Source organism: Entelurus aequoreus, linkage group LG01 (genome assembly GCF_033978785.1).
Source record: "Entelurus aequoreus isolate RoL-2023_Sb linkage group LG01, RoL_Eaeq_v1.1, whole genome shotgun sequence".
Classification (NCBI taxonomy): Eukaryota; Metazoa; Chordata; class Actinopteri; order Syngnathiformes; family Syngnathidae; genus Entelurus; species Entelurus aequoreus.
The window spans coordinates 100,148,573-100,163,572 of NC_084731.1; the positions used below are offsets into that span (position 1 = coordinate 100,148,573).

General features: G+C 36.4%; 1 protein-coding gene and 1 long non-coding RNA gene across 5 annotated transcripts in view; both read left to right on the top strand.

The window, feature by feature from the left end:
* Window positions 1-2,907, top strand: part of LOC133660152 (uncharacterized) — a 3,724-nt gene extending 817 nt beyond the window's left edge. The window contains exons 1-6 of one of the 3 annotated variants that reach the window (XR_009827781.1): window positions 1-1,694; window positions 1,760-1,830; window positions 1,953-2,065; window positions 2,144-2,248; window positions 2,338-2,385; window positions 2,464-2,907. The exon at window positions 1-1,694 is cut by the window's left edge and continues 817 nt beyond it. This is a non-coding gene — a long non-coding RNA (uncharacterized LOC133660152). The remainder of the gene's footprint in view (window positions 1,695-1,759; window positions 1,831-1,952; window positions 2,066-2,143; window positions 2,249-2,337; window positions 2,386-2,463) is intronic. The other 2 variants (XR_009827778.1, XR_009827780.1) reach the window with 2 other exon arrangements.
* A 9,605-nt stretch (window positions 2,908-12,512) lies between these two features.
* cast (calpastatin) overlaps window positions 12,513-15,000 on the top strand; it is a 101,467-nt gene continuing 98,979 nt past the window's right edge. The window contains exon 1 of one of the 2 annotated variants that reach the window (XM_062063384.1): window positions 12,513-12,957. In XM_062063384.1, coding sequence (XP_061919368.1) covers window positions 12,907-12,957 — 51 coding nt within the window. In that variant the 5' untranslated portion in view covers window positions 12,513-12,906. The remainder of the gene's footprint in view (window positions 12,958-15,000) is intronic. The other variant, XM_062063436.1, reaches the window with a different exon arrangement.

Below are 15,000 nucleotides of genomic sequence, written 5' to 3' on the forward strand. Positions count from 1 at the left end.
CTTCAAGTAACAATATTCAAATACTAACATTTACAGCATTTGGTTTTATTCTGAATTCAGTGAAACAGATTGGTGGTTTTAGCTGATATAAAGACTTTCAATACATGTTTAAGTATTTGGCAGAGGCTTTTATCCAAAGCGACATACATAAAACATACATATATAACAATCACTGTAAACATGATCATTTAAGGGAAGAATGTAATACAAAATATCAATACAAAGTGTCAAGAAAGAATAAAGTTGATTCTGTCTTGACACTTTGTATTGATAGTTTATTCAATAAACTCTCTGCTGCAGCAACAGAATAGCTGAGAGTTTTTCCCCCCCTTACTGGGATTATATTCCCAGTTTTGATCTCGGACATCTGGTCACTTATAGTGTATATCAATAATAAAACACGCCAAAGCAATGTGTCCGTTATCATAGCTACACGTATGACAAAAAAAGCCCGTGAAAATGAGTGGTATTCAGTGAGGTAAGATGAATTAAATGCGCTGACAGTTCATTGCTCCTGCCAAATATATTGCACTGAGTGGAGCGGATCACCACTCCAAGATGGCGGCCCCGCCAGTAGGCAGTAGCGCTCCATGCTGCGTACCCTTATAAGATGTCTATGGTTATAACGTTAGCAGTGAGTTTACAGCCTCACTCATTTAACTACACAGCAAATAAAAGTCACGTTACTTAGCCAATAAACGTTATCTTACATTCAAAACTTACCCTTCTTTGTGCAACTTCAAATGTTGAACGAAGTTGGAAGTTGTTGCGTCTCCGTCTGTAATATTCCAACTGCGTGATTTGCATACGGCAATTTGTTTTTTGCGTAATTTTTATACCCGAACGAAACCCCTAAAACAATGTAGATCTAATTTGATTGGCTGTTGTACTGAGAGCACACCAGCTGACAGGAACAACACAGACGAAGACAATGAAAAATACGGAGCGCTCCCAAATAACTTTTTAAGCTTTGGGTTTTGGGGAAAGTAGCAAGTCATGTCAAGTCAAAAGGCTCAAGTCCAAGTGAAGTCACAAGTCATTGATGTTAAAGTCGAAGTCGAGTTGCAAGTCTCTTTACATTTTGTCAAGTCGAGTCCAAACCCATTTTTGATATGTTCTAAGAACGTTCTATATACCAACTATAATTTGCCTGCAATGGAAACAGCAACTGTTATAAGTGTTTTTTTTGCAAATGTACTTTTTATACAGTATGTTGTAACGTTTCCCTAACTTTCTGCGAAAGTGTTGTGTTTTGTGAACAATCTGACGCCGGCTGAGTCAAGGCTCCACGCACAGCAGGTGGCAGTAATGCACACACAAGGTTGCTTGCCAACCGCCATAAAAATCAAAAGAAGGAGAAGAAGAAGAAGAAGACTGCACGCATGCACAATTGAAGGAGAAGAAGAAGAAGACTGCACGCATGCACAATTGAAGGAGAAGAAGAAGACTGCACGCATGCACAATTGAAGGAGAAGAAGAAGACTGCATGCATGCACAATTGAAGGAGAAGAAGAAGACTGCACGCATGCACAATTGAAGGAGAAGAAGAAGACTGCACGCATGCACAATTGAAGGAGAAGAAGACTGCACGCATGCACAATTGAAGCTGCTCCGTGAGACAAAGAAGGACGAAGGCTAACTACTTCCACAATCCCGATTTTAAAGCAATTTGGTGCGCCATCCATTTATCACAAGTAAGTATAGAAAGAGTGAAATACGAAGCACGTTTTTGTATAACAACCTACATGATTAATTTCAGACCATTTTACGGTTTTAGCGTTGTGTATAAATGCACGCCATGCGCCTGATCTTCTGCTCAGAAAGCAGCTGGTAATTAGTTTTAATTCCCCACTGCAAAAATATCTTGCTCAGTTATCAAAAAACAATTTCTAATGAAGTACAATATTGTTGTTTGTTTATTTGTGAACGCTCTTACTGCTCTTGGTGGGCAGAATTTGGCAGACACTGTGAGGACAATGCTGAGGAAAATTGCCACAACAGTCCTGGAGCATTGGCCCAGGAAAAGTGACGTTTGAGGACTTGCTCCTTTACAGAATAATAAATAGTAGGTTTGCATCTTTGAACATATGTTGCATGTATGCTCACAAGGTGGAATAATTGTAAATTGTGCTGGTGGTTGCAGAGCATGCAGGGTGTTTACCAGCAGATGACCACAGCTGAAGTGGATTGTGAGCTTGGAGACGTCCTGAAACTGGCCACTTTTCCAAAGGGAGGTTCAAAATTTGAGGTACGGAGAAGATAAGATATCCCAATTTTGAATTACATTTTATTGAAGTTCCACTGCATGTCTTTTGAATTTGCAATTACTACTTGCAGGAGAAGGATGAATTAAGAGGGAGGACAAAAAAGGAAAAAGAAAATAAAGTAATTATGCCAATGTTTTAATTCAATTCAATTAATCTACATTCCAGTGCTGTCTTTGTGATAATTATTTACTTCCAGGATTTGGGTTTCCCTGCTTGGGCTGCTGCCCCCGCGACCCGACCTCGGATAAGCGGAAGAAGATGGATGGATGTATTTACTTCCAGGAAGAGAACTGACGCGCACTGCCCATTTGTATAGTTATCACTAATAAAGAATTATTTCTGTTGAAAAATAAAGAATTAATTCTGTTGAAATGAGCTATTCCTGACAATATAGCATAAAAACAGATGTAAATAGCATGTTCCTAAACAGTTCCCTGAACGTTCTAGCCAAACGTTCTTGGCTAACGTTCTGCTAACCAAGCAAGAACTCCACAACCAAACGTTCTTTGAGCGTTTTCATTCTCCTAACGTTCACATAACGTTCCCTTGTTACCTGGGAAGTCATCGTCCAAGTCATGTGACTCGACCACACCTCTGGCAAATGGCCTCCGGGGCACACTTTTGACACCCCTGCTATGGATAATAAAAAATGAAATGTGATAAATCTATGGATAAAAAGCAGAGCCTGGCGACGCATGCGCGTTTATGCTGCTGCGCTCACAATTTGTTTTGTTTTTAACCCCTTCTTAACCCTGAACGTACATTGAAAATAAACACAACCCTAACTCAAAATGCCGGACATTTGAGGCATTTACCCGTACCCAAACGAATACACGTACCGTTACACCCCTATGTGTGTAATCTTTAGTTGACCATGGTCTGCCATCTTCTTGCAGTCCGCAGAGGAGGGAGCAGTGAGTGCCATCTACTGCGCCGTGTAGTCTTTATGCCTTCTCTGACATCGTAAAGAGTCAAAGTCTTTATGCCTTCTCTGACATCTCATCACAACAAATCCATTGTAAAAAAGAAAATATACTTTTGTGTACTTTGATGTGATTTATGACTCCTCTGGTGGTGTGTTGTCAACAACTGGGCCATGAGTGAAAGTACAAGAACTTCCCTTTATTGAGTGATTTGACAAGAAAAGATGCTTTTTGAAGAAGTGTGTCCTTCAGCGCTGCACTACTTGGCTGCAGAGACAAATTGATATCATTTTGTTGGCTATTTTCTGTGGACTGCAGTACCTTTCTGTCGCTCCTCCACCATTTCATGGATGAGCTCCTCCAGCACAGGAGCCACGTGGTCCAGCTGCTTGGGTGAAAGTCGCACCGTGATGTCCACTGTTTTGTCCTACAAACACACACATTTTGGTTGGACAATGACACAAGTGTACACAAGGTTGTGCGCACACACCAGGTTGGTGGCGTGCTCAGCTGGAGGAAGTTGCTCCACGGTGACTTCTTCAAAGTGGCCATCCTCCGACCGAGGCTCCATGTCCTTCCTTCCCTCTCGCTCCTGCACAATGGAGCACATACACACGATGTCACTTTGTTATAGCACCACAATACACCTATAGTGTACATAAAACACTGGTGATAATAATAAACATTATGATTATATTTTAACTGACTTGTTTTACCTCCAGATTGTTAATAACAATATTTCATTCAATTTCATTTCCATAAATCTTGTGTGGACGCTTAAAATCAAGCATCACCCTGATGTTGAAAAGTGTCTATTTCATATATATATATATATATATATATATATATATATATATATAATCAAATATATTTAAAAAAAAAATCTAATATATTAAAAAAATTATAATATGTTTAATATATATTTTATTTTATATATATATATATATATATATATATATATATATATATATATATATATATATATATATATATATATATATATATATATATATATATATATATATATATAAAATTATATTTTGATTTGATTTGATTTTTATTAATCCCCATTAGCTGGTTGCCTCAACAACCCACTAGTCTTCCTGGGGTCCGCAATTCAATACAATTACAAGTAAAAGCATATAATTATAACTACACAATACAGAAAAAAATAAAAGCATCAATAAAAAAACAAGCAAACAATTTACAGTCACAGAATAATAATTACCATATAAATATAACTACACAATATAAAACCAAACAAATCATCAATGAGCAAACTAATTTAAAAACTCAGATAAAATATTACTCTCTTTTTAAAAACCTGTTTACTTTCAATGCTGGTGAGAATTCGAGGCAGGTTATTCCAGAGCGATAAAGATCTATAAATAAAATATTTCCGCAAAGCATTCTTCCTGGGACGAGGGAGTACAAAATGCCCCTCACTGGATGCCCTGGTATTGTGATGATGTATAGTGCTACTGTCAACTATTTGGGCCATGAGAAAAGCAGGAGTTTTACTAGCGGTTACTGATTTGAACAATAGAAGAGTATTAGCCAACAACTTGTTCTGCACTGTTAGCCAGGAATGAGAAGCATGCATTTGGTTCACGTTGGTTCTTAGTGAACAACCAAGAACCAGCCTTGCTGCCCTATTCTGGACAATCTGGAGCTTACTGATCTCACCACTTGCAGCAGACTGTAGAACAATAGTCAATATGACACAAGACTAAACTCTTAACAATCTGACAAAGAAGAGGTGGATCAGCAAAAGCAGCACATTTCCTGGAAATACCAACAGCCTTCCCATCTTTGTAACTATATCACTGATATGATTTAGAGTGCAGTCCAGCATCACTCCAAGGAGCTTGGCACTTCTGACCTGTTGAACTGTTGAAATACCTAGCCTCAAATCCAACTTTGGCTCACAAGATAACCCTTGCCTAGTCCCCAATGTAATACTTTTTGTTTTTGAGGTGTTAAGGACAAGTGTGTTACATACTGTCCAGTCATGCACAGCTTTTAGTTCCTCACTCAATAGTACACTGCATGATGGTGCAGCATGATATAAGGTTGCATCATCAGCATAAAGAACCAATCTTGCACGCCCGGTAGCCCAAGGTAAATCATTGGTGAATATAGAAAAAAGTAAAGGTCCTAGGCAACTTCCCTGTGGAACACCACAATCCAAACTTCTGCTATTAGACAAGCTGCCATTAAGATACACCTGTTGTGATCTTGAGGACAAATAACTCTGTATCCACATTAAACTTGAAGTATTAAAACCATAACATTGAAGTTTCTCAATTAAAAGAGAGTGGTCAATCACGTCAAATGCAGCACTAAAATCTAACAGCACAGCTCCAACCAACATAGAATTATCTAGAGCATTAAGCCAATCGTCCGTCATTTGTATAATATTATATATAATAAATTATATATATTTAATATATATATATATATGTATATATACAGTATACACACATATTAAATATATATTTAATTAATATTTAATTATATATATAAAATACAAATGTATATATTTAATAAAATATATATATATAGTCTTCTAAGCCAATCCAAACAGTCCAGTTGCAATCGATTGAATGTCCTGAGAAAATATGCATAAAATATATATATGATTTAAAAATACATATATATATATATATATATATATATATATATATATATATATATATATATATATATATATATATATATATATATATATATATATATATATATATATATATATATATATATATATATATATATATATTCACATCTGCAAGGGCCACAGTCCCTGAACACAACATAGACAACACATCTGCAAGGGACACAGTCCCTGAACACAACATAGACAACACATCTGCAAGGGACACAGTCCCTGAACACAACATAGACAACACATCTGCAAGGGCCACAGTCCCTGAACACAACATAGACAACACATCTGCAAGGGACACAGTCCCTGAACACAACATAGACAACACATCTGCAAGGGACACAGTCCCTGAACACAACATAGACAACACATCTGCAAGGGCCACAGTCCCTGAACACAACATAGACAACACATCTGCAAGGGCCACAGTCCCTGAACACAACATAGACAACACATCTGCAAGGGACACAGTCCCTGAACACAACATAGACAACACGTCTGCAAGGGACACAGTCCCTGAACACAACATAGACAACACATCTGCAAGGGACACAGTCCCTGAACACAACATAGACAACACGTCTGCAAGGGCCACAGTCCCTGAACACAACATAGACAACACATCTGCAAGGGACACAGTCCCTGAACACAACATAGACAACACATCTGCAAGGGCCACAGTCCCTGAACACAACATAGACAACACATCTGCAAGGGCCACAGTCCCTGAACACAACATAGACAACACATCTGCAAGGGACACAGTCCCTGAACACAACATAGACAACACATCTGCAAGGGACACAGTCCCTGAACACAACATAGACAACACATCTGCAAGGGACACAGTCCCTGAACACAACATAGACAACACGTCTGCAAGGGCCACAGTCCCTGAACACAACATAGACAACACATCTGCAAGGGACACAGTCCCTGAACACAACATAGACACCACATCTGCAAGGGCCACAGTCCCTGAACACAACATAGACAACACATCTGCAAGGGACACAGTCCCTGAACACAACATAGACAACACATCTGCAAGGGACACAGTCCCTGAACACAACATAGACAACACATCTGCAAGGGACACAGTCCCTGAACACAACATAGACAACACATCTGCAAGGGACACAGTCCCTGAACACAACATAGACAACACATCTGCAAGGGACACAGTCCCTGAACACAACATAGACAACACATCTGCAAGGGACACAGTCCCTGAACACAACATAGACAACACATCTGCAAGGGACACAGTCCCTGAACACAACATAGACAACACGTCTGCAAGGGCCACAGTCCCTGAACACAACATAGACAACACATCTGCAAGGGACACAGTCCCTGAACACAACATAGACAACACATCTGCAAGGGACACAGTCCCTGAACACAACATAGACACCACATCTGCAAGGGCCACAGTCCCTGAACACAACATAGACAACACATCTGCAAGGGACACAGTCCCTGAACACAACATAGACAACACATCTGCAAGGGACACAGTCCCTGAACACAACATAGACAACACATCTGCAAGGGACACAGTCCCTGAACACAACATAGACAACACATCTGCAAGGGACACAGTCCCTGAACACAACATAGACAACACATCTGCAAGGGCCACAGTCCCTGAACACAACATAGACAACACATCTGCAAGGGCCACAGTCCCTGAACACAACATGATTGTATAGGCTGCTGGTCCACTAACATTTTCCTTAATTACTATTTTTTATGTATTTATTTTTATATTGTTTTACTTTCTTTTTTATCCAAGAAAATGTTTTTTTATTTATTTATCTTATTTTATTTTATTTTTTAAAAAAGGGCCTTATCTTCAACAGACCAGGTTGTCAATGAAATTAGATTTGTTTAAAGGGTTTTTTAAACCAGGCCCAGTCCAGATAATGTCCAAGTGGGACTCAGCAACACACACCTTCATTCATGTACACAGAAACAAATTAGGGAACACAACAGATTGCATATAATTTATAAACAAAATTACATTTTCAAAATAAGCATTTATGTACAGTCCAGATTATGTCCAGGTCACTCAAATGAGGGAACACAACAACAGATATCATATAATCTATAAACATAATTATACTTTCAAAATAAGACTTTGAGGACTTCTCATCTTTTTTTTTAATGTTTTTTGGCATCATTATCGTTTTCAACCATGTAACTTTCTAAAGTTAGAAAATACTGAATAAATGTTTTAAAGAAAGTAATACTAAGTGAATATCTGTTTTTGGCCTTAAAAATAAACATTTTACAGAGTACTATAATTAAATTGACTAAATCATGATTGTCAATGAACTCTCCTAAAATAACAGAAACCACATTAAGCTTCATAAACAAACCAATCCTTAAACACATTTTTTCAACTTCCACCCAAAACAAAGACACAATATGACAATACCAAAACAAATGCAGGGTGGATTCAGGCTCCTGACAACAAAATCGGCAATCATCTGACTCTGTCATATTTCATAATTTTAACATTTTCCCTGTGGGTAAGAAGTTATAAATAATTTTAATTTGAAAATAACGATTTTGCACATGGATAGTGGTTTTATAGATTAGTTTGAATATGGCATCCCATGGCAACGGGCAGTCAAAAAAGTCCTCCCATTTTCCATTTGTGTTGTATGAGGCAGCCTTCAAAGATTTCTTTATTAAATAAAAATTATATATTTTTCTATTTATTTTAGTTCCTTTTTGCCAACTACAATTTCTTATTAGAGGTTTACAAACTAATAATTTAGTAGTTCCATAATTAATTATTTGTTTCCATCTTTTCCCAATTACTCCAGTTAGTTGATAAAATGACAAGCTTGAGCAAGCATCACCATACATAGCTCTAAATTCATCATACTTCATCATTTTACCATTCTCATTGACAAAAATGATTCCTCTTTCAAACATATTTTTCCAAAAGAAAGGCTTTCCATCTATTACAATATTAGAGTTCATCCATATTAACTGCTGCAAAATATCGTCTCTTTTTTCTGGCACATCAAATTGAAAACACCACTATGAGTGGATTGTTTCCTTTATGAACCCCGCCATGTTTCCCAGCAGACTCTCTGGGAGGGGATCACTTGTAAAAAAGGATACAATTTCTTTTGATACAGTACATGTTTTTTGTCCAACAGGACATTTGTGTACCACTCAATGTTTAAATACATCTTTGGAACAATTGATGCTTTTAAAGACAGACACATAGCTTCAAGGTTGAGAAGTTTCAGGCCCCCATATTCATACTCTTTGTACAAAACCTTTCTTTTAATCTTTTCTGGTTTGCCGTTCCAGACAAAATGGAAGACCCTCCGCTCATAAATCTTAAAAAAGTTTTGTGATGGAGCTGGTAATGACAAAAACAAATAAATAAATTGAGGAATAATTAACGAGTTGGCAATAGACATTTTACCATACAAGGTTAGGGATTTCCCTTTCCATAATTGCATAATTTTGTCCAGCTTTCTTAGTCGATTATCATAATTTACTGAGCCTAGATCTTCCAGATTTTCTGGGACAACAACACCAAGTATGTTAACTGGTCCATCTGTCCACAAAACAGGCACTTTGCATTCCATTCGAAAGGACGTTCCCTTTAGATTTCCGATCCTTAACATTTTACATTTATCATAATTAAGCATAAGGCCAGATTGCTGTGAAAATATGTCCAAAAGATTAAGAAGGTTCCGCAAACAATGAGGAAAAATCTTATCTTTGTGAATCAGCCTTTTCTGACATGAACTTCATCAAGAACAAACACAGAACACGCCTCACTGATGCACATCTGCAAGACTCACTCAGAGTTGCAGTGTCAAGTTACACACCAGAGTACAACACACTAGTTAACAGCATGCAATGCCAGGCTTCCCACTAACTGACAAAGAAACAGATAACAGATTGATTGATTGATTGATTGAGACTTTTATTAGTAGGTTGCACAGTGAAGTACATATTCCGTACAATTGACCACTAAATGGTAACACCCGAATAAGTTTTTCAACTTGTTTAAGTCGGGGTCCACTTAAATTGATTCATGATACAGATATATACTATCATATATACTATCATCATAATACAGTCATCACACAAGATAATCACATTGAATTATTTACATTATTTACAATCAGGAGTGTGGAGGGGGGGGGGGGGGTGGGGGGGTGGGGATATGGACATCAAGTAGTGGACATAGAGAGAGAGAGAGAGAGAGAGAGAGAGAGAGAGAGAGAGAGAGATCAGAAGGCATAAGAAAAAGAATCTGCATTTGATTGTTTACATTTGATTATTAGCAATTTGAAAAAGATTTGGTGTCCAGTTCAAAGTGTGACATGATTTAAAAATTTGAGAGTTGACTTTTGTATTTGACATGAGTTATTATTTGTACAAACATGGTGCAAAGTAATTCATGATTTGTTCAAAAATGTTAGTGGCTAGCTAGTTAAAATGGGATATTGTGATTTCACAAGACTGTCTTAGAAGTCATCATTTGAAAATGTTCAATTTGAAAAATGTGCACTTGGAGAAAATATAAAAATAAAGTGTTGCATATTGATATTTATCTGTTTCTATATATATTTATTGTGAGAAATCATTAAGATGATCAGTGTTTCCACAAAGATAAATATCATTAATTATTAATAATAACAGAGTTAAAGGTAAATTGAGCAAATTGGCTACTTCTGGCAATTTATTTAAGTGTGTATTAAACTGGTAGCCCTTCGCATTAATCACTACCCAAGAAGTAGCCCTTGGTTTCAAAAAGGTTGGTGACCCCTGAGATGGATGGATGGACAATTCCGTTGCACAATGACAATAACGATGTTTTCCCGCCAGATGGCAGCATTGAGTTGATGCCTGGAAACACGGTGACGTCACCGATGAGTCATCTTTTCCCTCTTTCGGGGCGTAGTACATAGTTAGCAAGTTTTCCAAACGACACGTCAAATGTGGTCCATCCACCCATTTCCTACCGCTTGTCATCCCACTAAAAGACGCTTTTATGGATTATTCATGAGAATCTGGAATAAGAATGGGATAACAAACGATGTGGTTTTTTGTTATTGTTTTTTTTCGGGTTTTTTTCTTTCCTTTTATTTATTTAAACATTTTTTTTTTATAAACCTTTATTTATAAACTGCAACATTTACAAACAATCAAGAAATAATAACAATCAAAATGAGTAAAAAAACAGTACAAAACAGCGCCAGGGGGTTGTAAACTGAATAAAGTATATATAAATATATATATATATATATATATATATATATATATATATATATATATATATATATATATATATATATATATATATATATATATATATATATATATATATATATATATATATATATATATATATATATATATATACATATACATATATATATATATATATATATATATATATATATATATATATATATATATATATATATATATATATATATATATATATATATATATATATATATATATATATATATATATATATATATATATTAGGGCTGCAACTAACAACTAATTTGATAATCGATTACTCTGTCGATTATTACTTCGATTAATCGATTAATAATCGTATAAAAGAGACAAACTACATTTCTATCCTTTCCAGTATTTTATTGGAAAAAACAGCATACTGGCACCATACTTATTTTGATTATTGTTTCTCAGCTGTTTGAAAATTTTGCAGTTTATAAATAAAGGTTTATTATTATTATTATTTTTTTTAAAGTAGCCTCTGCGCATGCGCATAGCATAGATCCAACGAATCAATGACTAAACTAATCGCCAACTATATTTATAATCGATTTTAATCGATTTAATTGATTAGTTGTTGCAGCCCTAATGTATATATAAATAGAATGTGAAATATATATATATATATATATATATATATATATATATATATATATATATATATTTTTATTTATTTATTTATATATATATATATATATATATATATATATATATATATATATATATATATATATATATATATATATATATATATATATATATATATATATATATATATATATATAGAATGCGATATATATATATATATATATATATATATATATATATATATATATATATATATATATATATATATATATATATATATATATATATATATATATATATACACATATATATATCGCACTCTATTTTAGTTACTTTTTTGAGTTTACAACTTCCTGGCGCTGTTTTGTACTGTTTTTGTACTTATTTTGATTATTATTATTATTTCTTGATTGTTTGTAAATGTTGCAGTTTATAAATAAAGGTTTATAAAATTCTAAAAAATAAATAAATGAATAAATAAAAAGTGCAAAGCCATAGGCTCACACAAGTTCAGTCAATAATTTAAATTTGGAACACAGCATCATCGTTTTCACAGCTTCTTGCTTGTTAGAGGTAGAGAATGTTTTAACGTAGAGTTGCAATTCTTTTTTAAAGGCAGAAAAAACATGTCTGGTATCGAGAAACTTACATTTATGAATATAAAAACAAACTCGTCTATTTCCGTTTCTTTGTGCATTGAAAAGTTGTCAATAAAGTTGGAGCAGAAAAAAATTGGGCGTGTCCCACAACCCGGGCTTTGTTTTGCTAACATAAACAAAGTGCTTTCAAACTGGAGATTACAGAATAAAAGTCTGCTTTAAAGACACAAATGATGTTTGTTTAGCAGGATAATAAGTGAGTTTGTTTAGCAGGATAATAAGTGAGTTTGTTTAGGAGGATAATAAGTGAGTAATGTAACACTTGGACACACGCAGGGTTAACTTATTGCTGCCAACATCTTTAAAGCTGAAAGTGTTGCCAGCGGGAGGAGTTATAACTTACTTCTTCTCACTTCCGTCCACTTTGTCACTTTATAACTTACTTCTTCTCACTTCCGTCCACTTTGTCACTTTATAACTTACTTCTTCTCACTTCCGTCCACTTTGTCACTTTACTTCTACTTGGTGCGAGCATCCATCATTTTATACCGCTTGTCTTTCTCATCAAAATGCCCCACAAGAGGAGGAACCACAGCCACCACAAACACGCAGAGAAAGAGGTGAGTCTTCTTTTTACACGAACATCTTAAATCTAGCCATTTTATACCGCTTGTTCAATCCTTACAATGGCATCCATCCCTGCTTTCAGCCATGTTGGATGTGCTGACACAGTTCTTCATGTTGGATGTCTGTGATGACACATTTCTTCATGTTGGATGTCTGTGCTGACACATTTCTTCATGTTGGATGTCTGTGATGACACATTTCTTCATGTTGGATGTCTGTGCTGACACATTTCTTCATGTTGGATGTCTGTGCTGACATTTCTTCATGTTGGATGTCTGTGCTGACACATTTCTTCATGTTGGATGTCTGTGCTGACATTTCTTCATGTTGGATGTCTGTGATGACACATTTATTCATGTTGGATGTCTGTGATGACACATTTCTTCATGTTGGATGTCTGTGATGACACATTTCTTCATGTTGGATGTCTGTGCTGACATTTCTTCATGTTGGATGTCTGTGATGACACATTTCTTCATGTTGGATGTCTGTGCTGACACATTTCTTCATGTTGGATGTCTGTGCTGACATTTCTTCATGTTGGATGTCTGTGATGACAGAGTTCTTCATGTTGGATGTCTGTGCTGACACATTTCTTCATGTTGGATGTCTGTGCTGACATTTCTTCATGTTGGATGTCTGTGCTGACACATTTCTTCATGTTGGATGTCTGTGATGACACATTTCTTCATGTTGGATGTCTGTGCTGACACATTTCTTCATGTTGGATGTCTGTGCTGACATTTCTTCATGTTGGATGTCTGTGATGACACATTTCTTCATGTTGGATGTCTGTGCTGACACATTTCTTCATGTTGGATGTCTGTAATGACACATTTCTTCATGTTGGATGTCTGTGCTGACATTTCTTCATGTTGGATGTCTGTGCTGACATGTTCCTTCATGTTGGATGTGCTGACACAGTTCTTCATGTTGGATGTCTGTGATGACACATTTCTTCATGTTGGATGTCTGTGATGACATTTCTTCATGTTGGATGTCTGTGCTGACATTTCTTCATGTTGGATGTCTGTGCTGACATATTTCTTCATGTTGGATGTCTGTGATGACACATTTCTTCATGTTGGATGTCTGTGATGACACATTTCTTCATGTTGGATGTCTGTGATGACACATTTCTTCATGTTGGATGTCTGTGATGACACATTTCTTCATGTTGGATGTCTGTGCTGACAGGAAGTGTGTGGAAATCCAACTTTATGATGCATTGCACAACTTTGACCTGATGAAGAAGTCCCTTGGGGCTCTGGGTGCATCTGTTAAAAGCAGCCTCAGAAACCTCGGACTTGTGTTGGATCAGTCCAAGTCTTTGGAGGGTCTCTGTCCAAAAACTGTTTTTAGCACCTCAGAAATATTTCTAAAGTCAAAATTGGATCTGGAAATGATCATTCACACGGTCAGTTCATCTGGTATTGACTATTGCAATTCTCTCTTCACTCTTTTCAACAAGTCAACACTAAAGAGACTTCGGATGCTACAAAATGCAGCTGCCAGACTTTAGACCAGACTTTAGACCAGACTTTAGACCAGGACAGTCCATATCACCCCCATTTGATCCAGTCTTCATTGGCTTCCAGTCACAGTCATTTGAAGATTCAAGTCCTGACTTTGATGGTGGGGCCCCTCAGTACATCACTGACTTGTTATGTCCCTACTCTTCAGTTGCATGGTGGGGCCCCTCAGTACATCACTGACTTATTATGTCCCTACTCTTCAGTTGCATGGTGGGGCCCCTCAGTACATCACTGACTTGTTATGTCCCTACTCTTCAGTTGCATGGTGGGGCCCCTCAGTACATCACTGACTTGTTATGTCCCTACTCTTCAGTTGCATGGTGGGGCCCCTCAGTACATCACTGACTTATTATGTCCCTACTCTTCAGGGTCTTAAAAGTACCAATGATAGTCACACATTCACTAGGTGTGGTGAAATGAACCTCTGCATTTGACCCACCCCCTTGTTCCACCCTCTGGGAGGTGAGGGGAGCTATGACTCGGCCAGGGTTTGAACTCAGG